Source organism: Alligator sinensis, unplaced genomic scaffold, assembly GCF_000455745.1.
Source record: "Alligator sinensis unplaced genomic scaffold, ASM45574v1 scaffold2020_1, whole genome shotgun sequence".
In the NCBI taxonomy this organism is placed as follows: Eukaryota; Metazoa; Chordata; order Crocodylia; family Alligatoridae; genus Alligator; species Alligator sinensis.
In genome coordinates, this window is record NW_005843181.1 from 96,455 (window position 1) to 122,357 (window position 25,903).

Genomic DNA, 25,903 nt, shown 5'->3' on the forward strand with positions numbered 1-25,903 from the left:
GGTCGTTGTGGGGCTGCAGGCGCCAGCCCTGCTCGGCACCCGGGTCCTGGCGGCGTTGGTGCAGCCGGGTGACCCGCGCCCGTCTCCCCAGGACGGGGCGGCCAAGGTCACGTGCCTGGCCTGGGCCCACAACAACGCCAAGTTCGCGGTGTGCACGGTGGACAGGGTCGTGCTGCTGTACGACGAGCACGGCGAGAGGAGGGACAAGTTCTCCACCAAGCCGGCAGACGCCAAGGTACGGCAGCGTCTGCTCGCTGCCTCCCCTGTGCAGCCGCGACATGGCACGGACCCTGCGCGCGGCGGCTCGTCCCGCGTGGCCCTCCATGTCCCTGACCGCCAAGTACTTGCATATACATACACACGTGTGTGTAGGGGTGTCGAAGGGATTGTGCTAGAGACGTGCATGCATCTGAGCATGTGTTTGTAAATGCACACGCCTCTAGGAGCATGCGCCTGTGTGTGTGGCTGGGCTGGCCACGGTGATTGTCTGCGTGTGCACGCGAGGGAACGCTGCTGCCTGCGGGTGTGACCGACCGCAGCCCCCGCAGCACCAGGGCTAAGTGCCCGCGTGCTTTCCGAGAGCAGCCCGTGCAGAAAGGCGGGCAGGCTACCCCATCCCCCCACCCACGCGGGTGTCGTGGTTGCACTGGAGTGCCTGATCCACCCCCGTCTCGTTATCTCCGTCCGAGCAGCAGTCCCCCTGCCAGGTGCCCGAGTATGCCAGGTCAGCGTGTCCCTTGAGAAGCTGCCTCTGAGAGGAGGATGAGCTTTCTCCTTGCGCGAGGCTCTTGTAGGACACGTCACATTAACCGTCTCACCTGTGGTCCGTGCTTCTTCTTTTCTCGCCACAGTATGGCAGGAAGAGCTACGTGGTGAAGGGCATGGCCTTCTCCCCGGACTCCACCAAAATCGCCGTCGGACAGACAGATAACATCATTTACGTCTACAAGATCGGGGAGGACTGGTGAGGCCCTCGGTGTGTTTATTATACCCGTGATCCCTCTTGCATGGGGCTGCCCATGGGAGGAGCGGGGTGACGGCAGTGCTCCCCCTCTTTTCTGCTAGTACAGGAATGTGCCTTGTGTTCCTCAGGCCCTGCTCTTGGCTTGGCCTCACTCTGTATGAACCCTCAACTCCGCTTCCAGCCACAGCTTCCCCTGCTTTGTACCAGGACTTGCTTGGGAGACTGGTTGTTTCAGTTGAGCAGCATCAAGGTTCCTCTTCAAGCACCAGGCATGCCCCTGTCCCTCTGCTTCCATGGCCTTCAAGTGGGCCTGGCCCTCAGAAGAGCAGCCCTGGCCACTCCTCTCGGTTTCTTCTGCCCATTGTGGGAGCAGCAGGTTCCCTCATGGGGCACTTCGGGTGGTCTTGTCCATCAGTGTCTGCTCTTCCTGTGCGCAGGGGCAGGGACGCTGCGTCCTCACTTAGCTGCCAACATGCTTGCCTGTTCACTGGGTCATTGCACACCTTGCTATTCTGGCAGAAGACAGACTCCCCCACTGTCGGGCTGCGCCAGCCTCGTGGGTACACCAAGGTGCATGGGAAGTGCGGAAGGGGCGCAGTGTGCAGAGCTCCCATGGATGCTTGTACTTGGGAGGGCTGTACTTGAGCATCCAGAGTACACATCCCCTACAGGGTGCATCTGGTTGGGCCATTGTCTAGAAGAAGAACGCTGGTAATGCCCTCACAGCGCGTTTCTCCAGCCCCTCAGTGTCTGCTCCGCTACATGAGATTTTGGGATGCTTGGTGCCACTGTCCCCACACCCAGCCAGTACTCCTGCTGCCCCATGAACGCTTGCTGCGCAGCCGAGGAGTGCTACAAGCCCGTTCGGTGCTCTAAGAACAGTTAGTAGGGCAGGTGCCAGAACAAGGGCTTGGTCATTGTCAGCTTCATGTTGTCAGTGATTCTCGTGGTCTCTGAATGAGCAGTCTCTCTAAGTGACCCCTTTCCAGGGCCCAGGTGTTTCCTTTCAGAGGTCAGGGCATCCTAGCAGCCAGCTCTGCTGCTGGGTTGCTGCAGTGCGGCAATGAGATGAGACCCATGCAGGGCATTATCAGTGTTATTGGTGCCTTGCAAGGCCCTGCGCACAGCTTGGCGGTGTCTCTGCTTGGCTGCAGTGCTGTGATTGTGTGCCACAGCTGATCAGTACCCCCATTTTAGAAAGTGTTCCAGGTGTCTGTAGGCAGAAGCTGGTTGATTTTGGGGAAATGCTGGGAAAAGAGAGGAGAAAGTTGGGGGACACATGGAGTTTTTGCCATTAGTTGAGTACCGCCATACCTTCAAGAGCCTTTGCAGGTTAAGGAACTGGGCGGAAGCACCCTTTAATGCTTCCAGCATAACAGCTGTCCTCCTTGCTCCTGTTCATCTTCCCACAGATTTTAACATACTGATCCCCTCAGTGGCTGATGTCCCAGACAAAGGGAAGAGAAGTGCTCGCAGTAGGGAAATTGGGGCAGACAGCTCCTGGCACGGTTAGAAGAACAGGGGGGTCTGATTTAGGGAGGTTGGGATGCAGTCAGGCCTCCTTGTACAGGGGAATTGTGGGCTCTGGCATAAAGAGAATGGGTCCCACAGAGCCTGTGTGGGGGGGTGTCACCATAACTCCGTGAGGCAGGGGGATAGCAAACAGAATTGCAGGGGAGAATGCAGAGATGTTGGAAGCCCCTGGCGTGTGCAGTAGGCTGAGCTCGCAGAAGAAGGCTCTGCCAAAGCACCATTCAGGTTGCAAACTGAAGCACTCGGAAGTTCACCAGAGTTGCAGCAATTAAGGCTGCCACCACTCCCCTGCTGCCAAATTTCCAAGTCAGTGGGGAGCCCCCCAGGCTGTTTGACGTGGCCCTGCACACTGGTCCAGCACGTGAGGTCAGTCCAGAACGCCAGGGTCTGTCCACAACCAGACCCCGTGCACAGGGTTGAGCTGGCACATGGCATTGGGTGCTATGTCAACAGACTGACTCCATGTGCAGGATCTGTCTTCTTGACCAGCCAGTCCCACTTCTCTCACCCTTCATTCCGATGATCCAGTCTGCTCTCTCTCTCTGTGGTCCCTCCTTTGCCCCCTCTGCATTCATCTCCACCTCCTCCATGCCTGGGTGACAGCAGCATTGGTAAGAGTGCAGGAAAAATAGGTTTCCTGCTCTCCCGCTTGCTCCTATCATGGCCAAAGGAGCTATTACACAGTATATGCAAGCTTGTCCCTGGACCAGAGGAGGCATGCTCAGTTGCTCTGTGGCAGTTGTGCCATGCAGTCTAATAACTACCAGCGGAAGGGAAGGGAAGAAGCCCACTCAGCAGTTCTGTGGTGCTGGTGTACGTGCATCCTGCTCACGTGCGGAGCTGCGAGAGGACAGGGCCGCATAGTTGGTTTCCTCTAGGTGCTGAGAGATGCTCATGCCTGTTTGCTAAGGGAGGAATCCCTGGGGGCTGCAGCAGCAAAAATACAAAATGTCTCCTGAGCACCTGCAAGCTGCAGTATTGCAAGGATGGTCAAAGTCTGGGCCTTGGCCCAAAGGGCTCTTCTCTCCCTAATCTCAAGTCCCTCTGCCATGGGCCTAGGCGTGTTCAGGGTGAGGGTTAGCAGAACTCTTTACCAAGCAAACAGTTGGGTTTTTCCCCAGCAGCTGAAATTCAAGAGCAGTTCAGCCTAAGGCAGGCCCCCAGCATGTGGCACTTTAGCCCAGTGGTTGGAGCTGGGTACAGCTATTAGCAACCGAGCAGGGCTTTGCAGCAGGGAGCATGGTGGGGCCCTGAGAACAGGATCCCCATCAGCCCTGCCAGTCACTGTTCAGGTGTTTCTCTCTTTACAGGGGGGATAAGAAGGTGATCTGCAACAAGTTCATTCAGACGGTAAGACCCAGTCTCTTCCTCAAGTCTCTTATGCTTGGGAGTGGGCAAAGCCATGCTGGCTTCGAGTCTTCCCTCTAGTTCTCAAAGGAACCCTTGGCTCTGCTCCTAAAGGCAGTTTGGCACCTTGAGAGGCACAGAGGTGCATAGAGGGATGGATGTTCAAAGCATCCTTGGCATGGAAATCTGAGCTGTGTTGCAGGCCTGTTGGAATCCGAATGCCCCAGTTAGTAACACAGCTAAACCCTTTGCTAAATCCAGAGGCCAGTGGTGGTTGTACAGTCACTTTAAACGCTCTAAAATACTAGAACAAAATACTGCATGTCCATCTGATCGCAGCATTCCGGTACTTGGTAGTGACGACACTGACACAGTAGTTAGTTATAAACGTTTAATCAGAGTTCTTGCAGCTGGGCTAGCGAGGCAGATTCCAGCTGTCCTGCGCTGGCCGGCTTCAGCAGATCCGCTGACATCAGCAAAGAGCCCCTCCCTCTTCCTCTATTTTATCTCCTTAAATTTCTGATTACAACTCCGCTGGGAATTTCACCCAGACTTACTTCGTACTGGGAATCGCACAGAATCATCTCTCTGTCTGTTTCTTCCCGGTGGGCTTCCTCTGAGACCTGTGGAGCCAAACTCCTAGACCCCTCCTGGACTACCATTCTCCTTGCTCTCTCCTACCTTTTCTCTTACATTGGTACATCTGTGGCTTATCACTTCATCTTGCCAATATTAGCATTGATCTGTACGTATGCTTGTCTCTGCTTAAACTTTGGTTTCCAGGAAGACAGGCATGTACCTCATTCAAAAACCTTATGTGGTCCTACTACTGGCAAGTATCCTCCACCCCAGACTTTTCAGCTTGGGGCTTCTGGTACTTCCAAATCCTTTAGCTGGCATCCTATGTGCAGCCCCTAGGTGAAGTTTGCCAGCAGCACTCAAGGGAGTGATGTGAGAACTGCGTCCAGCTGCCCAGCCCGAAGAGCTAGGCCTTATTTTACAGCTGGGTCAGTTGACCTCACTATGAATCTGGAGCAGAGCACATCTCCTTTGGAGCTGCATTGCAGCTCTGGGACCACCATGTCACTTGTCCCTGGTGTTGGGGTTAGTTTTTTGGGCACTGGTTTGCCAATGGCGAGGCCAGAAGGGACACAGATTGTGTGGTCTGACCTCCTGTATAATGCAGGGCATGCGACTTCCCTGAGCTCATTCCTGTTGGAACTGGAGATCTTCTGGGCAAAAGTGTCCTGATTTAAAAATTGCTAGTGACAGAGAGGTCACCATTGCCCTTGGTCAGGTGTTTCAACAGTCAGCAAGTGCTGTTGAAAACTGTGTTGGGTTTCTGGTCTGCCTGTGTCTGGTGGAAACTTCCAGCCGTTTTTCTGCTGGCTTGAAGAGTCTCCTGGTACTGGCGACCTTGTGAGGCCCTTTCCTCGGGCTGGGGAGATTTCTCTCTCTGGATGCTGCACTGTCATTTCTGGGTGCTGCATCCAGTCAATTCCAAAGCTTCAGGGGATGCTGTGGGCCCTAGCAGGCACAATCAGTTGATTCTGTGCAGTCAGAAGGGGAAGGGGGACTCGCAGAGCCTTGCTGTTTCTTTGGCAGAGTCACTGCTTCAGATGCCCCTGCTCTTGTCCATGGATGAAAGAACTGGCAGTGACGGAGATTCTGCAGCTTCCAGGTGTCTGTCCCAGCACTTAGCCTCTTCGTAGTGAGAAGATTCTTACTCGTGCCTCACTTATTTCCCATCTTGCAGGTTAAACCCATTACTACTTGCCTGATTCCCAAGGGAACCAGAGCAATCAATTTCCATCCTCTTTATAAGAGCCCATTCTGTACTTGAAGGCTGTTATCAACCCCCCATGACCCCCCTCAGTAAGCTTCTCTTCTCCAGACTAAATCATCCCAATTCTTTTGACTTTCCCTCGTATATCCTGCTTCCCAGATGTCTGCTCATTTTTGTTGCTCACCTCTGGACTTTTCCAGAGTGTTCACATCTTTGTTGAAGGGCTCTGCCCAACAGTGGATGCAGGACCACAGTGATATTTCCCATGACTTGCTTGTCATACTTTCATATATTTCCATTTACAATTAGCTTTTCTCTGCAGTCCTGCGACCTGGCCTGTCATTCCCTAGCCTGTGTATATAAATGTGTTCGTTTCATCCTAAGGGCAGTGCTTTGCACTTGTCCATCCGTATAGAATTTTCTCCTCTCTCTCAGATCATTTTTCCACTTTATCATAGAGAATTTTGGAACATGATGTGCTCTCTAAAGTGTCGGCTGCCCACCCCCCAGCTCAGTGTCACTGTTCCCTCCCCCAAGTCATTAGTGAAGGTACTGAACAGCTGTGGAACCAGGACAGACCCCTGGGGAGCCCCGCTTGATACCTCCTCCCACCTTACCTCTGAGCCGCTGACAGTGACTCTGAGCACAATTATCCAACCAAGTACGCCCTCACCCTGCAGTAATTTCATCTAGACCTCATTTCGTTACCTTGCTTACAAGAATATCTTGGGGTACAGGGTCAAGGTCTTACAGAAGTCCAGCTGTATCGCACCTGTTGCTTCCCCTGTCCCTCGCACAAGGAGCAGTGGCCTTGGCATAGAAGGAAGTTTGCTTGATTAGGTATGATTTGCCATTGGCCAACCTTGCTGGCTGTTACTTATTGTTTCCTTCCCCTCTGGGGGCTTCTAAATGGATTGAAAGAGACCCAACTCTTGGAGTCTGTAGCTGTAAGGCCTGCTTTCTAGTGCTTAATCTCTCTCTTCTGACCTTGCTCTGATTTTTTTGCTATCCTTTTTGAACTTGGGCTCCCAAACTGTGTGCAATATTTCAGTATTTGTAGCACCAGGAACAGATACGGGCATAGAATCATCTCCACACTTCTACTTGCAGTTCTTCTGTGTAGATATCCAGGGGCTGCACTTGGAGCATGTGATTAGCTGATCATCTACCCCAAGCCCTTTTCTGAGAGCCACTGCTTCCCAGGGTAGTCTGCAGCCTGTGCGTAGCTGGCATTCCTTGTCCCTCAGTGCAGGAATTTGCATTTTTGCATGAGCCCAGCTAACAAGTCCTCACTGTATACATGTCCTCTGCAGCCTCTGGGGCCTTATCACCCACTGCTGAACAGCATAGGGCCCAGAACTGACCCTGGCGGGACACCAGCAAAGGCACCTGTTCTGTGGTGGTTTGTAAAAGAGCCCTGCTGGTATCGGGTCCCAGTGTGCTAGGTGCAGTGCTGTGCCTTATGAGAGTCCTCCCCTGTCCCAAAGAGGAGGTCTAGGTAACCCTTCTCTTTGGCTGCCCAAGCCACCTTCCCCCACACTGTCCCATTGGCAGGTCCAGCTCAGCTATGCTGTGAAGGTGCTGGTCTCGCACCTTTTTGCGACACTGGGTGCCATCCTGCTCTTAGTGGCCCCAGGCTCCACCGTAACTCTGTGTCTGGTCTGAGGGGCAGCTGGGTGGGAGGCTGTTCAGCATAGGTGGAGCTCTTACCTCTCCTTGCACCTCTTCCCCAACAGAGTGCAGTGACCTGCCTGCTGTGGCCAGCGGAGAACATCATTGTCTTTGGACTTGCTGAGGGGAAGGTAGAGACCGCTGGCCTGTCTAACTCTGGGTCATCATCATAACGCTGCCTTTCCTTGCCTCTTACCTGGGTAGGGCTGCTGGTGCTTGGGCTGAAGCATCAGGGTGCTACCCCTCTGGGCTCAGCACACCACCCTGCAGGGAAGGAGTTATCCTGGTGCCTGGCTTCCCTGACACCAATCCCCAGGGGTGTCTGTTAGGAGCCTCCATGGAGCCCTGTGGAGACTGGAGCAGTGCTGCAGAGTGAGTCCCTTGGCAGCTCCTGCCCCTGTCCCTCCAGCCCTGCCAACCCCCCCCTGAGAGCCTTGAGTGCAGGGTTGTTTCCAACAGATCTCTTTGACCTGAGGCTGCTTGAGGGGAGGCTCCCTCGTGCTTCTCCCTGCAGTGTGCATTGGCAGGCAGGGCCTTGCTGTTATGCAAGGACAGAGCCTGCGCCAGCCATTGTCCTTCTTCCTGCAGGTTCGCTTAGCAAACACAAAGACCAACAAGTCCTCCACCATCTATGGGACGGAGTCCTACGTGGTCTCGCTAACCTCCAAGTAAGTACGGCACGCCCCAGGCTCCTGCTGCTCCAGCTGAGGCACGTCACCTGGCTGCTGGGTCATAAGGGGTGCCTGGTGATGGGAGAGCTGCAGGGCAAGAGCTACTTTATAGGTGCTGCTATAGGGAAATGTGAACTGAGAAGTTCTCCCTTTGCGAAGCTCCCTGGACTCTCTGTGCTTTACCAATAAAGCGATGTTGCCTTATCAGGGCACAGGTGCCCTTCCCTGCTGGTCCATACTTTCCCCATCTCCAAAGGCCAACTTGTCTGCATGGCCCTTATAGGGACTGCATGGCAGCGCTGTGGGGCAGGGCAGAGCCAGACCTGGGCTTGTGCTCACTTCCTGGCATGGCATGGTTACTAGAGGATTGAGAGATCACTCAGGGGAAACCAAGGGCTCCTCCTGGCTGCCAGGGGCTTGGCAGGGAATTTGGGGACATGCATGTTGCTGGGGCTGTGGGACAGCCTGTCCTTGTGTTTCATGGCAGCAGTTACCCAAATCCTTGGATTAGGGAACCAGTGGGTGTTGAGAGAGAGAAGACCCCAGAGACGGGAGTTTCCCCTGCACTCTTATAGGTTTATTCAGCAGAGAGCACACACCCTTATGCTAAGAAATGTGCTAGTTACCTTGCTCCTTGGGGTCTTGTTCCCTGTCCTGTTGCTCAGACAGTCCAGGGTTTTTGAGGGGCATTAAGGGCTATAATCCAGCAGTCTAACGACCCTTTGTTCTCAAAACTTTTATTCCTTTTGTTATTTGCATATTCGTGATTCCTGCTATTGCTTTTACTACTACTAGCTCATGGGTTTTCAATCTTTTTTGGTTGGTGTACCCCCAGCGGCTGATCGGCAAGTGGCGGGGGGACCCCTGGGCAGCTGATTTATGAGCGGGATGGGGGGCACACAGCAGTGAAACCAGAAACGCCGGCAGCAAAACCGGAAGTGCCCCCACTTCTCCATGCTGCTGACGTATACTCCCTGGGGCCTTTCCAGGTATCCCCAGGGGTACGCATACCCCTGGTTGACAACACCCGTACTAGCTATTTACAGGCTGTTTGTGTGATTGATGTCTCACTGCTCGGTATTTTTTTAAAGCCTTGTATGCATAAATGCACACAGACTTGCATACTTTTCTTATTGCAGTTTTTCTCCCTTTGTACATCCTCCTCATGCTGTCCTTGACACTGTTGATCCTTTGACAAAGTTTGCCGCTGCTAGATAGTCGCCTTTTAGCAGCTTGGTTGCCGTGCAGTGCCTCACAGGAGTGGGCCTAATCATTGTTATGGTTCTAGTGTGTCAGGGAAGGGCATCCTGTCCGGCCACGCAGATGGGACCATCGTCCGCTACTTCTTTGATGATGAAGGCTCTGGCGAGTCCCAGGTACTGATGGGCTTTTCCTTCAGGAGAAGGTGCCCTGTTCACACACCTCACCACCCCACTCGCACCAGGCCTAGAAAACAGCTGGGTTCTGTGGATGGGCTGCTGGGTCAGGGTGGGGGGATGGTGGTGGCACTCTGCTTTCTCTAGGACATGGCACAGAGGAACCCTGGTTGCTTTGGTTACTCCAAGTGCATGTGTGAGAGATGCTACCTTGTTCATGGGAGACTCGAGGCCACTGGGACGCTGGGATCACTGTGGTGCCCAGGATGTGCTGAGCCAGTAGAGCCCTGGGCACAGTCCGTGGGAAGACCTGGCTGAGCACAGTAAGGTCGAGTGCTCCTCACTAGCGTGTGTTCCCGTATCAGTGCCGACACTTGGGAATGCAGCCATGGAGGGGCCCAGGAATACTCAGAAGCCCTGGCAGGGGGAGACCATGTGGGACCTCAGTACAGAGTGCACAGATGCTGCCACGGGGTAAATGGGGCCAGTGCCTTCAGGGGAGGGCGATGTGAGGTATATACAGAGCCACAGGCATAGGGGAGGGGGGGGTCTTAGGGACTGCCTGGAGCAGAGGCCACGGAAGGGGACACCTGAGGCTTGTGGGGAAGGAGAGCTCATGGTGGTGCAGTGTGCTTGGCCAGCAGCTTCAGATGAGTGTGACCTTCCCTTCCCCCTGCAAGTTGTTGTCAGACGCCTGCCTCCCCGTGTCTCCGGCTGTCCTGTACATGCTAGTGACAGCCAAGTAGGCCCTGGAAAATGCCCTTTTCAGAGACGCACTGGGGACTCACGAGGGGCCCCATGTGGGGCCTCCAGGCATTAGTGAGCTGCACAGGCCAGCAGGGGCTGTTGCCACGGAAGTTTCCATGGTGTTACCTGGATTGCTGCAGGGCAAACTGGTGACGCACCCCTGCCCTCCATATGCCCTGGCCTGGGCATCCACCAGCATCGTGGCTGCCGGCTGCGACAAGAAGATCGTGGCCTACGGGAAGGAGGGTCACGTGATACAGACCTTTGACTACAGCCGGGATCCTGCAGAGAAGGAGTTCACTGTGGCTGCCACGAGCCCTGGGGGCCAGTCCGTCGTCTTTGGCAGCTATGACAGGTATGGCTGAGCCTTTCCTCAGACTGGTTTCCCCCACCTGCTGCTCCCATATCTCTGGTCACTGCTCCCTCCCCTCTGCCCACAGACTGCGAGTGCTAAACTGGAGCCCGCGCCGCAGTGCCTGGGAGGAAGCCAGGCCTAAAGAAATCACCCACCTATACACCATCACAGCCCTGGCCTGGAAGAAGGACGGCTCGCGGCTCTGTGCAGTGAGTATACAGGGATAGCTGCATGCGCCTTACCAAAGGTGCCCTGGAAGTGCTCTTGGTAAGGGTTGATCCCTGCTCAGAAGGCCCCCAGAGATGCACAGGGGGGCAGAAAGGACCCATGTGCCCCTAGAGATGCTAGCAGATGGGAGGGCTGGGACTCAGCTGGAGTCCCAAAGTCAGAGAGTCCTGGCTAGAAGGTCTTTCCCCTGCACTCGGGCTCAAACCGATGCTGCACTGGGGGCAGGAAGGGATTTTCCCCCCAGTCAGACTGGTCCGGACTGGGGGGGTTTGCCTTCCTCTGTAGTGGGGGCACGGCCTTGGTCTGGGATCTCTGGAGTGTAAACACTCTTTGCAGCAGCAGGACATCGGTTGTGGCCCCCTGCTTTCCCAGGGCTAGGTGTGAGGGTGATGCCTGGGGCTGTGTCATGGGCGGCTGTGTTGTGCTGCTCAGAGGTCAGCTATGGAATTTGTTTGGGCTGGTTTGGACAGGGCTGATCCTGCCACAGGCAGGGGTTGGACTAGATGTGACCTCTGGAGCTCCCTGCCAGTCCCACGGCTTTAGGACCCAATGTTTCAGGGGACGAGAAGCTGGTGGAGCCCAGGGTGGGTATGAGGAGCCATGAGGCTGGGATTGGCACAGGGGAAGGGACCAGCACAGTGCCAGCAGCAGAGCTCCTTTTTCCCAGGGAAATAAAACAAGGGCTTCAACCTGCCTCCTCCCCGCTGAGTGCACCCACAGGCTTCCCCCTAGCATCCAGGACAGGATTGGGGAGGAACTGAGCAGTCTCTGGTTCTCTGGGATCAGAGCATGTCCCTGCCCCCATCCCTGTCCCCATCCCAATACACTGCCCCACGTGACCTCAGACTGCCAGAGCGGCACCCTGTGGGGTCCCTGCAATCTGATGCTGCTCTGAGCCTGCTCAGAAGAGGCTGCTCTGGACAAAGGCACTCATAAACTTTGTGCAAGACCCAGAAACAGCAGCCCAGGGCTAGCCTAGCCTAGCGACTAGCCGTGGGGCAGGAGGGGCTGCCCGTGCCTCAGCCCTGCAGCCTAGTAGTTAGGACACTTGTCTGCAGATTGCGAGACCCAGGGTCTGGGGCCCCCTCACCCACGCACCCCCCTTGCAAAGGCAGTGCCAGCTCTTATAAGAGTTCCTCATTGACCCACACACCCCTTGGCTCAGTCTCCTCTGGCCCCACATCTCTACCCCTCCTCTCTCACAGGAGGGGTGGAAGGTTCTTGTGGCCCTGCCTCATGTGTGACCTGGTGGTGATGGGCTTTGCCAGGCATGGAAGGCCTAGGTTCAAACCCCCTCTGGGAGATGGGTGGCCCAGACCCGGGCCTCCTGCCCCAGGCAAGTGCCGTCACCATGGGGCTGTTGGGCTGAAAGGTGGGAGGGCCTCTCCTTCTCCAGTCTGTGACTTTCCTGAGCTCCATGCATCTGTGCCAGCATCGGGTGCAGCTTGCCCACCCAGCTCCCTCGCCTGACTAATCGGGCACCTGGACCTTGGACTTCCATAGGTCTCCTCCCTGAGTCCAACCTGTGTCGGGGGAGTGCTTGTGCTGAGCATTGGAGCTGGCTGCCTTTAGACCTTTCCCCCTACCATGAGAGGAGCTCAGAGTACTCTGCCTCTCCACTTAGCTCTTGCCTCTCCCATGCCCCATGCCTGCTTCTCAGGGCACGCTTTGTGGAGGAGTGGAACAGTTTGACTGCTGCCTCCGCCGAAGCATTTACAAGAACAAGTTTGAGATGACGTACGTGGGACCAAGCCAGGTAAGAGTAGCTGGCACTGCCCCTGGGAGAGACTGGTGAAATTGCGAGTCCCCATCTGCTGCTGCAGGTCAGCCCCCAGGTCCCTGCCCCAGACACAGGGCTGATCCTCTGCCTGGGCTCTGTTGCTGGGAGGCTCCCACATCGCCCAGACCCAGTGAAGTGCACAGGGCTTGTTCACACAACTCTCCCAGGATGGGGAAGGTGGCGGTGGGTTTCACTGGGGCCCATCTCACCCCTCCAGCCTACATACAAACACTTCCACTGGCTTGGGGGGTACTGAGCCTTGTGAAACACTGGGGGTCTATACTCACCCTGGTCCCACCCCTCACCTAGCACAGGCCCTCACATTTGGGAGAGATGCCCATAGGTCACCACGACAGGTTCCCAGGGAGGGCAGTACACCCCACCCTGGGGCTTGTGTCTAGCATTACAGGAAGCTGCGAGGCATATTTCAGAGAGATCTGAGTCTGGGGGAGAGTCTCCTGAGAGCTCGGTAGTATGGCTCAGAGCTTGTAGTAGGGCTCCTCAGCTGCAGCTCCCCTGTCAGCATGGCACTGTGTGCGCCAGGGCCCAGGTGGGCTCTGAGGCCTCTTCCTCCCTTATTCTGAGGCTGGGTGTCCTTCAGCCTGAGGCTGCTGCTCACCCTGCTGCCTGCTCTCTCTCAGGTCATTGTGAAGAACCTCTCCACAGGCACTCGGGTGGTGCTGAAGTCCTGCTACGGCTACGAGATCGAGGAGGTGAAAATCCTGGGGAAGGAGCGGTACCTCGTGGCCCACACCTCTGACACGCTGCTGCTGGGCGACCTCAGCTCCAACAAGCTCAGCGAGGTATGGGGCAGTCAGTAGGAGCCCCTGGTCCCAGGCTGGCTCCCAGGCAGCTGCAGCTGGGGAGGGCCTGGCTGGATGATAGCGGTGGGCTTGGGAGGAGGGGCTGGTCCTGCTGCCCAGTCTGGTGAAGACCCAGAGCTTACAGGCACGATCACAGCTCCTCCAGTAACAGTTCTGCTCATGGGTGCATCTAGGCCCATGCCGAGTCGCCTAGTCCTCAGGGCAGGGTCTGTGTCCCTGCAGGCCTGTGCAGTGGGACTGAGCCATGTGCGAGCAGCCAGCACTGCCTGTGGGAGAGGCTGGCAGAGCTGTGGGTCCCCATGTACGGCTGCCTTCCCAGGCCCCTGCCCCAGATGTGGGGCTGACCCTTGGTCATCTGGAGGCTCCCACCTCACCCTGTCCCAGGGAAGTGAGCGGGGTTTGCTCACAAGGCTCCCCTGGTGTCTGTGGGTTCATAGATTCATCAATGTAGGTTCAGAAGGGACCTTGTAGATCTTCTAGTCCGACCCCTTGCCCTGGGCAGGAGAGAAAACTGGGCTCAAATGACCCCAGCCAGGTAAACATCGAGCTTCCTCTTAAAGACCCCCAGGGTAGGAGCCATCACCACTGCCCTTGGAAGTTTGGTTCCAGCTCCTAGCCGCCCTGACTGTGAAATAGTGCCTTCTAGTGTCTAGTCTAAACCTACTCTCTAGCAACTTATGGCCGTTATTCTTTGTTACTCTGGGAGGCGTTCAGGGGAACAAGGTCTCTCCCAAACCCCACTGGTGCCCCCTAGTAAGTTTATAGATGGTCATCAGGTCCCCCCTCAGCCTTCTCTTGCGAAGGCTGAACAGGTTCAGGTCCCGTAGCCTCTCCTCATAGGGTCTGCCCTGCTGCCCCCTGATCATGCGGGTGGCTCTCCTCTGGACCCTCTCAATGTTGTCTACATCCCTCCTGAACCTCCGTGACCAGTCAGACCTGGCTGACTGCTCCTCCCATTAGATGTCCGGGTAATTTAGATCACCCATGACAACTACATCCCTTGCCTTAAGTGCCTCTGCAAGCTGACCCTAGAATTCGCGGTCCAGTTCTTCCTCTTGGTTGGGAGGTCTGTTTAAATCCCTTTCCCCATGACCCCCCTGTATCCTGACCCAGAGCACTTCAGTCTGCCCCTCCTCTGACCCCGTCCTGCAGTTCTCTGGGACCCCCATTGTCGCTCAGCTTATCCCCTCCTCACCCCACATAAAGACCTTGCCCTGGCCTGGAGCCTTGTGAAACACCTGAGTCCACACTCACCCTGGTCTCCTTCTTGGTCACAGCCACAGACTGTCTCCTGCATGTGCAGGGGTTAAATTAAAGTGTCCCCATGCAGATGAGAGCCTGCCATGGAGTGCTTGACTCTGCAGCCTAGGCAGCATTTCTCTGCATGGTTTTTTTGTGTGTAGTTCTGGTACTTAAAAAGAAAAATAAACTCTCCCCCCTGCCCAGCTTGGCAGCCCAGATTGCAGCTGCCCCAGCTCCGGGACTGGCCGGCAACGTTACCACCAGGTGGCTGGGCTGCAGGCTGCACAGGAGGGAGCCTCTTTCACCTCTTTTGCTCCCTGCACCCTGGACAGGGTGGGACTTCTCACCCGCACGTAGTGACAGGCTGCTGGGGACAGCGTGGTCAGTGGGGGCCCAGCCTGGCTCCCCCCTGACTGCACCTCTGTTGCCCCAGGATTCCTTTTACCAGAGACCCCCAAGGATTGACACAGCCCCTCGTCCGATTTGGTATCAAGTGAACTTTTAATAGTAACCCCCAGGCTTATTACAAGTGTTCTTCCTTGTAATATGACCTGGCAAGCAGTTACTTCAGGCATTACAACAGTGGCCTTCGGTAGTACCGGCCTCAGATCCTCTGCTGAGTGTGTGGGATGTTTGTTTCTGGATTCCTTCTGGATACTCAGAGCAAGAATTCCAAGGCTGCTTCTGTCTCCCCAGGCCCGGGGCGGGCAACACAGAACACGCACTGCCTCTTTGTCCATTACATTTGTAACGGTCTCATCTCAAACTGTCCAATCCTCAAGTTTCTTACCTCATCTTTTTAGATAAGATACTCCAATCCTACTCCATTTTTGGTTTCCTTTCCTTCTAGGGAAACTACTGTACCTTGTTAGCCCACTGTATCAATCACAGCACTTACTTTTCCCAGTGCTTTATAAGGCACTCTGTACAATTTAATTGCTTGATTCCGGGAAGGCCTGAAGTTATGCTAAGAGCCTGAACATAACTCAGTTTGCCTGCTACACCTCACTCCACTCCTGCTGCAGGCATTCCTAGGGGTCTGCTGCCCTGCTGCAAGAAGGGAGGGTGAGGGGCTTTGGGCAGTGACACGATGAGGGGGGTATGAGTTGGGAGCATCTCCATTCCTAGAAAGAGCTTAGTGGCTGTGCAGGGCCTGCAGCACTGGCCTGCGGCCATCAGGCAGCTACAGAGAGTGGTCCTGTGGGCCCAAGCCACAGAGGCTGGCTCTTCCCATGAGCATGCAGGTGTGATGCCCTGAGCAGGACTCTAGGAGCACTTATCTGCTGCCCCGAGGCCGTAGGGCCTGCAGCCAGTGCCCCGGGGTGCTGCCCAGGCAGGGTGGTGCCAGCCTAGCCCTGCTCACCCTGCCCTTGTGCACAGGTGGCCTGGCAAGGATCCGGGGGCAACGAGAAATTCTTCTTCGACAACGAGAACGTGAGTTGGGCACCTCAGGCCGTGGTTCCCCCCAGGGTCCTCCTGATCCACTGGTCTGCCTTGCCTTGCCTTCTCCAGCCGCTTCCTGACCTGCCTTCCTGGCATCATAACAGCCCCTGATGTGGAGCTGTGTGACTGCTCAAGTGGTGGGAGGAGGAGGCCCAGCGATTGGGAGGGCTGGAAGGGCAGAGGAGAGGACAAAAGGACAGGGAGGGGGTTAGAGGTGCTGAGAGCAGGGACACATGGATCCGGGGCGGGGGGAATACTGTCCCTTCTGGGGGGTGGGCGGGGGGGCAGGCAGGTATCACCCTGCACTGACATGGCCCCAGCGCAGCTCCTCCAGGACAGTTGGGTCCATCACTGCATACTGGGCTGGGAGGGTGACTCCCAGCCCAGGTACAGGGCAGCCCCTTCCAGCCCATCTGCCTCGTGCTAGTGCATGTGCCCAGCACAGTGCCCTTTTCTGCTGCAGCCTGCCCTCTTGCCCCCAGGTCTGCATGATCTTCAACGCCGGGGAGCTGACCTTGGTGGAATACGGAAGCAATGAAATCCTGGGGTCCGTCCGCACCGAGTTCATGAACCCACACCTCATCAGGTAAGTGATGAGGGAGTGCCCTGCACCCCCAGGCTGCACTGGAGCCCTCAGGGGACATTGTGTCATGAAGGGCCATAAGAGGAAAGTGGGCAGGGCCTGGGGCTGACTGATCATGAGACCAGGGATAGGGCTGGTCTTGGCACTCCTGATCTGTCCCCTAGCATGGGGCATAGCCCCCAGGCCAGCAAAGCAGGGGTGTGCGACATGGAAGTGCATGCATGCACACTGCATTGCATTGGTGGGACAGGCCCAGCACCAGCGTCCTGTGCCATGGGCTTGGTTGTGCCTAGAGGAGCCTCATATCTCTCACTGCCTGACCAGAGGATATCCTCTCCTGGCTCATCCTTGCTTCTGGTCCAGATGGGCTACCCTGCTCCAAACCCACACTGGAAATGCTGTGGCAGGGCTGGCCGCAGTCAGGGGCAGGAGACCAACTAACCACCTTGCATGTCCATGGCCTAATGCCTGTTGCCAGCACATCAGTGCTTGTGCTTCCTTGACAGTGCTGGCAGGACCCTGTTGGCTCTGAGCTGGGACTCAGCATTCCTGACATGTCCCAACACCCCTCTCCTGTTCTCGTGTCTGTATCTGGGGCACATCTGGGGGCGCTTTGCTGGTCCCCAGGCTGGGAGCACAGCCCTGCAGGGTGCAGGCTGCAGTATACAGCATCAGCTGGGAGGAGGTCCTGGATGGTTCACAGGATGGGGAGAACCCTGCCTTTGTGTCTCTGTCCTGGGGACATAAGCGTCTTCCCTCTGCCCTAGGCAGAGACCTGCCAGTCTACAGGGCCCAGAAGCCCTCCCAAGCCCTGATAGAGAGAAAGGCAGTTGGCATGAGAAGCCAGGGCGTGGGGGGCAGTTATGGGAGAGGAGCGCACTGTGAGCAGTGCTGGGAAGGCAGGAGCTGTGGGCTGGAGGGCCGGTTCCAGAGAAGTGCCATAGACAGGGGCTCTAAGGGGCCTTGTGGGGGTTGACGGCTGCCCTGGGTTGTTCTGGAACACGGGTCTGGGCTGCCTAGAGGTGCTACCCTGTCCCCTTCTCCTGAGCAGCGTCCGCATCAATGAGAGGCGGCAGAGAGGGCTGGAGGAGAGCAAGCGGCTGGCCTACCTGATTGACATCAAGACCATTGCAGCAGGTGAGCAGTGTAGATGTGTGTAAAGTGATGCATCTGGGCAAAAGTAACCCAAACTCCACCTGCTATGATGGGCTCTATGTGAGTGTTACCACACCGGGAAGGTCTGAGAGTCATTCGCTGAAAATGAAAGCTCCGTGTTCAGCAGCCGTCCAAAAGGCAAATACAATGTTAGGGATTTAAAGGAAGGGAATTGTAAACGAAAATGGGAAATGTCATGATGCTGCTTTATAAATCCATGGGGCATCCACACCTTGAAGGCTTTGCCCAGTTCTGGTTTCCACACCTCCAAAAGGAGACGGAAGAACTAGAGAAGGTGGAGAGAAAGGCAGCAATGGTGATGAGTGCTATGGAGGGGCTTCTGTATGAGGAGAGACTAACGAGGCAGGCCTGGTTAGTTCAGAAAGGAGATGCTTGAGGGGGGACAGGAGAAGTGTTTACAAAATACTAAACGGTGAAGAGAAAGTCGCTAGGGATTTATTCTTGCCTGTCTGTCACCAGACAAGAACGGGGGGCACAACATGAAACCAGTAGGCGGTTGATTTAAAGCTAACGCCAGGCAGTTCTATTCCAGCCAGCATAGCATTAAAGTTCATTGCCACCAAGTGTAGCGGAAGCTGAGAGTTCAGCCAGATTCAAACAGGGACTGGACATGTGGTTGGAGGAAAGGGGCATCAGTTGTCATGGGGCATGGAGTGAGGGGCACAGCTCCGACCTGCCTGGACCCTAAGGGTGTTTATAGATGTGCTCCAGGAGGGCAGCACTTTAGAATGACTTTGAGAGCCACTCTAATTAAAGTGCCTGCAGTGTTACATGTACCAGCGTCCCTGTGCTGAATAATGTCAGTGGTGGTGCTTTAAAGTTCATGAATGAACTCCACACTCCAGCAGACTTTACTAATCAAGTCTGCTCTGACACATTGTAATTACAGTGTATTGGAGCAGCCTGTCTGCATGTGTATAGGCACTCCAAATGCTGGAGGCTGCAGGGGAGAGAGGAACAGAGGAAACTCCTAGTCAGACCCAGTCACTGTCCCAGCTTCACTGTGTGCTGCTGTGTGACACAGGAGACTGAGGAAGATGGATCTGTGGTCTGCCCCCCATGACCATGGGCTTCCTGGAGTCCTCCTACCCACCCTGCTTGTGGGCAGAGTCTGGCATGAGCAGCACAGCTCAGGGGTGCTGTTGCTTCTGTCTGCACTCCAACAGTCACCCCAGCAATGCTGCTGCCAGCACTGCCGCTGCTGAGTACGTGCCCTTTCACGTTGGAGAGGGGAGGGTGTTCATGCTGTTAGGGCAGTGCCCAGAGGCCCCCAGGCATGGCAGTCGCCACAGGGCCCTGGCACATCCTGGAACAGCTGCTTGCCTCCCGTCTCCGAGGGCAGCAGAATGGTCTGCCATGCTCACCCCAGCTTCACTTCTCCCCTCCCCAGTGGACCTCGTTGGAGGCTACAACATCAGCACCATCAGCCACGACAGCAAGATTGACTGGCTAGAACTGAACGAGATGGGCCACAAGTTGCTTTTCAGGGACAAGAAGATGAGGGTGAGGCGGGCATGCCAGTGGTGGAGTGGGCGGCAGAGGCAGCCCGTGACCAGGGTGGTGGGTATGGGTATAGGTATGCCTACAACTGGGGAGAGAAGGTGGGTTTGTCTGGAGCCAGGGAGTTGCCAGGCTGTGGGAACTGCCAAGGTCAGCCGTGTCATGGGCCCTGCTGCTGACTCTGCCCTTCCCCTTCAGCTGCAGCTCTATGACATTGAGAGTGGCGCCAAGACCACCATCCTGAGCTACTGCTCCTACGTGCAGTGGGTGCCGGGCAGTGACGTGGTAGTGGCGCAGAACCGGGGCAGCCTCTGCATCTGGTACAACATTGACGCCCCCGAGCGCGTCACCATGTTCCCACTGAAGGTGAAGTGCCCCTGCCCCACGTGGCTCTGGAGAGGGGAGCAGGGGCAGGCATCGTTTGGAGGAAGCTGGACAGACGGGTGCAGCCTGTGAAAGGAGCTGGGTTTTCCCTGGGGGAATAAGGGCCCTGCTACAAGTTGGGTGGACATGGAGGGCTTTGGGGGGGAAGCAGTGGGGAGGCAGTACCTGGGTGGATCAGTTCCCCTTTGCCTTGGGAGGCTTCTTGGGATGGATTGGCCACTAGGCAGGTGTTGACCCTGCTGAGCTCACTGAGGGGGCATCTGCCTGTGCGAGCCCAGGGCTGCACTGCCTGTTTTGGCTGCCCTGAGTCAGGCCAGGGCAGGTGTAGGGTCTGAGACCAGGGGGGCTGAGGTGCCCGCGGCTGTTTCAGGGAGACATTGTGGACTTGGAGCGGAGCAATGGGAAGACAGAGGTGATCGTGACAGAGGGGGTGAACATGGTGTCCTATACCCTGGATGAGGGGCTCATTGAGTTCGGGACAGCTGTGGATGATGGGGACTACCACAGGTGAGGGCCAGGAGCCTGGCACGCCACGGGCAATCCACAAGAGAACCAAGGGCATGTCTGAGGGAGCCCGTGATGAAGAGCAGAGGCGGGGAGGTTGGGGGGGCCAGGCTGCAGGAGCTGCTACGCTGAATGCCAGGGGCAGCGGGGAGGAAACCAGCCAGCCTCGGGTGGGAGGGGGGGTGCTGAGGCAGGTGAGGGCTGTGCCTAGGAGGAGCAGCAGGCTGGGGTCTCTCTGTGCCACAGGGGCCTGGGAAGGGCAAGCTGGGTGGCAGCGGCTGCTCAAGCCATTGCTGAACTTGCACGCATGCCACTCCCTTGGGCTGGGGCTGCAAACGCAGCCCTCCTCACACCAGTGCCCTGTGGCTGAGGGGGATCTACCCTCCCAGGGGCTGGAGGGAGTTCTGTGGGGTCAGGGGTCGCCCACTGGGTCTAGGGGCTTGAGGGAGGAGGAGCTGGGCAGGCACTGCCCCCCCTCTGCGATCACGCTCCATCACAAGCCAGACCAGCCTCTTGCCTCTGCTGCCCCTGCTCCAGACCCTCCCTGCTCGTGCCCTGCTTTGTTCTCAGTTCCCCTTCTGCCTTGGCTGACAGGCTGCAAACTCCTCTTTTCCAAGGGCTGCCGCATTCCTGGAGACACTGGAAATGTCCACAGAGACTGAAGCCATGTGGAAGACGCTGAGCCGGCTAGCCCTGGAGGCCCGGCAGCTGCATATCGCTGAGAGGTGCCTGCTACTCCTTCCCCATGGGGTCCCCACAGCTCCCGCCTCCCACCCTCCGAGGACCTGACTCTCACTGAACCCAGCCAGGCGATGTGGTCCTCCGTGCTGCAGGTGCCTCCAGCAGGATGCCTGCAGTATGGGCATGGTGTTCCTTCGCTCAGGAAGCAGCTTTCTTCTCTGGCCTGGGCCCCGTGGGTATTGCTTAGGACAGGACGTGTCCCTTCCAGGCTCAGATCTCCGGAAAGTCCCTTGCAGACTCAGATCTTAGGGCAGGAGGCCCACGTAGTGTGGACACCTGCATGGCGCCCTTCAGGCCAGGCTGTGGCCAGGGTCTCCTCCTGCTGTGGAGTAGGGCTGTGCTCATGCAGCAGGAAGTCTGAGGGCACATTGGTGGCCCCTGCAGTGTCAGTGGCCCAGGTGGCTTGTGACCCCCGTGCTCTTCACAGGTGCTTCGCGGCCCTGGGCTGTGTGGCAAAGGCTCACTTCCTGCACGAGACCAATGTTATCGCAGACAAAGCTGCCAAGGAACATGTGAGTTGTGCTATGCAGATGCCCCTGTATGTACCTCTGCACCTGTTCTCCGGCATGCATGTGCCTCGCCGTCACACCCCCATCCTGTGTCTGCCTTGCTCCTGCAGCTGCACCCCCTGGACTGCATGTGCCCTATGCCCATACCCCCAGCTTCTGTGTGCCCTGTGCCTGCACCCTCCAACCTGCATGCCCTGCTTTAACACTGGACAGCGTGGAGAATAAGAGCATAAGAACTGCCATGGACTGGGTCAGGCCACGCATCCATCTTGCGCTGTGTCCTGTATCACCCGGTGGCAGAGAGTGGAAGCTGGAAGGGAGAGAGTGACAGTCTGAGTAGGGCTTTTTTCCCCTGTTCCTCTCTCCTTCACAGCCTCCAGCATTTAGGGTCCAGGCAGGTCTGAGTCAGAGGCTGTGCCCCTTGCTCCCTGCTCAATAGCGACTGATATCCCTTTCCTCCAAGCACATGCCCAGTCCCTTGTGAATCTGGCTGAACTCAGCTCCCTCCACATCTGGTGGCCACGAGCTCAACCCTTTAATGTCACCCTGGGGGAAAGAACTGTTTGGTGTTGGTTTTAAACTTACTTTCTGCTAGTTTTATGCTGTGGCCCCTTGTTCCTGTCTGGTGAGAGACAGGAGAGAATAAATCCCTAGTGAATTTCTCCTCCCTATTTAGTATGTTGTAGATCTTTCTCCTGTCCCTCCTCAAGTGTCTCTTTTCTAAACCAAACAGGCCTGACCTCGTTTGTCTCTCCTCATATGGAAGCCCCTCCATGCCATGAATCACCCTTGCTTCCCTTCTCTGCAACATCTCTAGTTTTCGTATGTCCTTTTGGAGGTGTGGGGACCAGACCTGGGGACAGAATGTGCCCTGGCCAAGCCCCAGCCACATGGGAACAGCCCTCTCTGCCCTTCCCCCAGACCCCCCTGCATGCCATCTCCCTTGTGCTGCGCCCACTCCTCTCAACCTGCTGCCTCTGTTGTACGGTGCCTGTGCCTTCTCCACCGTGCTGCCTTGCCACAGAGGGTCCCAGGCTGCTGCCCTGCTCGCTCTCTCCCCACCTCCCTGGCTCCTGTCCAAAGCCACTTCTCCCCCATCTAGTCTGAGCTGTGCTGTGGGTCTTGCAGGGTGGGGATGGCACGGACTACTATGAGGTGCGTGCCCGCCTGGCCATGCTGGAGAAGAACTACAAGCTGGCTGAAATGATCTTCCTGGAGCAGGTGGGTGATGGGATCAGCCTGAGCAGGGGCTGCTCCCAGCTGGAGGGGAAGCAGGGCTGGTCCGGGCAGGGGGTTGCAGAGCTTGTGTGCAACTGTCCCTTGTAGCAGGTGCCCCCACAGACTCCAGCTATGGGGGCTGAGGAGGGGAGCCTGGCACATGGTGATGCTGCATGGTCTGTGCCTAGAATGCCGTGGAAGAGGCCATGGACATGTACCAGGAGCTGCATATGTGGGACGAGTGCATCATGGTGGCTGAAGCCAAGGTATGGAGCACACCAGCATCTGGCAGATTATGTGGGAGCTGTGGGTAACTTGTCCCTGCCCAAGGCTCCCAATCTGACCAGGGTATTCCAGCTCCATCCCAGGGGGATGAGTGCAAAAGAGCCTGGGGGCCACTGGCACATGCTGGGGCTCTGCATGATGGGCCGGGGAGGCATAGCCACAGGGTGGGGGCAGAGCTGGGGAAGGGAATGAGGGCCAGGGAGGGCAAGGCCGGGGCACCTGCAGGTTTGTTTGTGGGACTGGAAGCAATGGCCAGGGGTTTCTGCAGCTGCTGCAGCCTTAGAGATGCAGGAGCAGTGAGGAGGCTGCCAGGGGCACAGGGAACTGGAGAGCAGCTCTGGGCTACAGGCCTGGCCAGTGGGGAGACACCCAAGGATGCGGTATGGGAGATTGGACATGGGGCCGGGGCCTGGAAGGGGCAGACATGGAAAAGGGATCGCAGGGCAGAGAAAAAGGCTGCCTGGAGGCATGCGGGGGCAGTGGGAACAGGAGCTGCATGGGCAGGGGAGCTCCTGGCTTGGGGCTGGTGTTGGGAGCTCTTGGGTTATTTCGGGGGCAGTGGGGGGCTTGCAGGGAGGGGGGCTGAGGATTGTTTTGGGGCAGCCTGGGGCTGGGCCAAGAAGAGCCAGAGCCCAGAGGGGCTTCCAGGAGGTGAGGGCAGGCTCTTTTTCAGGGGGCTGCAGGGAGGCTGTCAGGAGCCTGGAGCTGCCCAACCTGAGCTGCACAGAGCGGGCAGGAGGCTGCCTCCCTGGCGGGTGCTAACGAGCTGCCGCTCTGCAGGGGCACCCGATGCTGGACAAGCTGCGCCAGGCCTACTACCAGTGGCTGCTGGAGACGCAGCAGGAAGAGAGGGCTGGTGAGGTGCAGCAGCACCAGGGTGACCATATGGCCGCCATCGGGCTGTACCTGCGGGCTGGGTTGCCGGCCAAGGCGGCACAGCTGGCCATGAGCAGGGATGAGCTTCTGGTCAACAGTGATGTCACCAACCGCATCACCACAGCGCTGATCAAAAGGGAGCTGTACGAGCAGGTGAGAGCCCTGCCGGCTGCAGCATCCATGGGCATCTCCACGAAGCATGGGGGCAGTGGCCAGCCAGCTGCCAGGAGATGTTGGGGACTTGCCTCAGGCCTGCCGAAGGCTGCTGGGGCCTGGGTGGGGACAGGGCAGGTGAATGTGGGACCTGCCTCGACACAGCAGGCACAAGGGGAGGCAGTTGCAGCCCCAGGCTTGGTAGGGGAGAGAGGTATGGACCAGATGTTGATGTTGGGGCTGCATGAGTGCAGGGGCTCTGGGACTGGGCAGGGCAGGGCAGGGCTGGTGGGGGAGGGTGGCTCTGGGCCTGGGCCCAATGGAGCACATGGCTGGAGGTGGAGGCAACTTGGGGAACTGATGGCCACATGTGCCACAGGCTGGAGACCTCTTTGAGAAGACCAGGAACCCCCAGAAAGCCCTGGAGTGTTACCGCAAGGGCAGTGCCTTCCTGAAAGGTAAAGTGGTGACCTGCCTCTGCCCTCAAGGCGAGAGCCCCTCCATCCCCCTGCCCCTGCATGGGCCCTGGCCTGGCTGTCATTCCAAAACCTCAGGGGCACCATCCCAGATCATCATCCCATACTCCCCCATGTTCAGCACTGCGTCGGGGCCCCTCACAGCAACCTTGAGCTGGGGACAGGGTGGTTGATGTGTCCCTCTCTCAGCGGTGGAGCTGGCACGTGCAGCTTTCCCAGTTGAGGTTATGAAGCTGGAGGAAGCCTGGGGAGACCACCTGGTGCAGCAGAAGCAGCTGGATGCCGCCATCAACCACTACATTGAAGCCAGGTAGGGGTGACTGGCTAGGCAGCCGTGCCATCCCCACAGTGCTTACAGCTGTGCCAGGGCCCCTCACTCCTGGCCTGCGGCATCCTGCTGTCCCAGCCCAGGGGTCCTCCACACCTTTGCCAGGACTCCTCTGTCTGGCTGTTCTTCCCCATCCGGTTGCCCCATTTACAGCTCTGCTGATGTCCTTCTTTTCCAACCCTGCAGTCCCTGCAGCTGCTGCACCCTGGGTTCCCCCTCGCTCTGCCACAGCTCCCCCTTGCTATCTTTGCTCTGAGCTTCTCTCCAAACAGATTTGCTCTCTGCTGGTGCCCTTCACCGTAGCCGCTAACCACTTCCCCGGGCCCCCAGCCCTACCCCACCCCCTGCACTCACAGAAAGACCCTCTTGGCCATAGCCACGCATGACACGATGCAGCTGGGAGCCCTCCACTCCCTGGCAGCCTGTGAGAGGGGCTGAGCTCCAGGACCTGCAGGGTTGTATTCACCCCAGTGCCTAGCCTTCTTCGGGGGCCAGGCTGGGGAGGCAGCAGAATAACACTTCCCTTCTGCTCACCCACTCCTGAGCAGTCCCTGCTCCCTGGCTCCTGCTCCCTCCCACGGGCCCCCAGCCAAGCGCTGCCTTGTTGTGGGGTCATCCTTGGCTCTTGGCAGCTCATGCTGTTCCCACCGCTGCTGATGCTAGCAGAGGGGAGCCTGAGCCAGGGTGCAGAAATTGCCAGCTACTGAGGAGCTGTCCCGGATGCCCTAGGTGCTCCATCAAGGCCATTGAGGCAGCCATCGGGGCGCGGCAGTGGAAGAAGGCCATCTACATCCTGGACCTGCAGGACGTGCAGACAGCAGCCAAGTACTACCCCAGAATCGCCCAGCACTACGCTGCTCTGCAGGAGTACCAGGTGAGCTGGTGCCCAGCCCCCACCCCCTTGCCCCATGGCCCCGGCATGGCTGACCCCACAGCCTCTCCCCGCAGATCGCAGAGGAGCTCTACATCAAAGGAGACCGGACCAAGGATGCCATTGACATGTACACGCAGGCAGGGCGCTGGGAGCAAGCACACAAGGTAGGGTATGTGCTAGAGGTTGGGTCACAGGCGGTGGTAGGGTCTGGGCTGGCAGCCTGCTGGGAGCTGCCAGCCCCTGAAGGATTTCACCCATTGAGCCCACATATGCCGGGCCTTGGTGCAACCTGGCATTTCTTGGGGGAGGGGTGGGTGTGGAGCCCCGTG

At 57.3% G+C, this 25,903-nt stretch overlaps 1 protein-coding gene across 1 annotated transcript in view; it reads left to right on the plus strand.

Moving 5' to 3' along the window:
* IFT172 (intraflagellar transport 172) overlaps window positions 1–25,903 on the plus strand; it is a 45,563-nt gene that overhangs the window by 2,021 nt on the left and 17,639 nt on the right. The window contains exons 2-26 of the mRNA XM_025194297.1: window positions 20–235; window positions 852–964; window positions 3,808–3,847; window positions 7,367–7,432; window positions 7,890–7,969; window positions 9,261–9,348; window positions 10,236–10,450; window positions 10,536–10,659; window positions 12,339–12,434; window positions 13,100–13,261; window positions 15,905–15,958; window positions 16,450–16,553; window positions 17,602–17,687; window positions 19,117–19,229; window positions 19,425–19,592; window positions 19,981–20,117; window positions 20,732–20,839; window positions 21,283–21,367; window positions 22,493–22,585; window positions 22,771–22,848; window positions 23,648–23,896; window positions 24,276–24,354; window positions 24,562–24,682; window positions 25,430–25,574; window positions 25,649–25,738. Coding sequence (XP_025050082.1) covers window positions 20–235; window positions 852–964; window positions 3,808–3,847; window positions 7,367–7,432; window positions 7,890–7,969; window positions 9,261–9,348; window positions 10,236–10,450; window positions 10,536–10,659; window positions 12,339–12,434; window positions 13,100–13,261; window positions 15,905–15,958; window positions 16,450–16,553; window positions 17,602–17,687; window positions 19,117–19,229; window positions 19,425–19,592; window positions 19,981–20,117; window positions 20,732–20,839; window positions 21,283–21,367; window positions 22,493–22,585; window positions 22,771–22,848; window positions 23,648–23,896; window positions 24,276–24,354; window positions 24,562–24,682; window positions 25,430–25,574; window positions 25,649–25,738 — 2,910 coding nt within the window. The remainder of the gene's footprint in view (window positions 1–19; window positions 236–851; window positions 965–3,807; window positions 3,848–7,366; window positions 7,433–7,889; window positions 7,970–9,260; window positions 9,349–10,235; window positions 10,451–10,535; window positions 10,660–12,338; window positions 12,435–13,099; window positions 13,262–15,904; window positions 15,959–16,449; window positions 16,554–17,601; window positions 17,688–19,116; window positions 19,230–19,424; window positions 19,593–19,980; window positions 20,118–20,731; window positions 20,840–21,282; window positions 21,368–22,492; window positions 22,586–22,770; window positions 22,849–23,647; window positions 23,897–24,275; window positions 24,355–24,561; window positions 24,683–25,429; window positions 25,575–25,648; window positions 25,739–25,903) is intronic.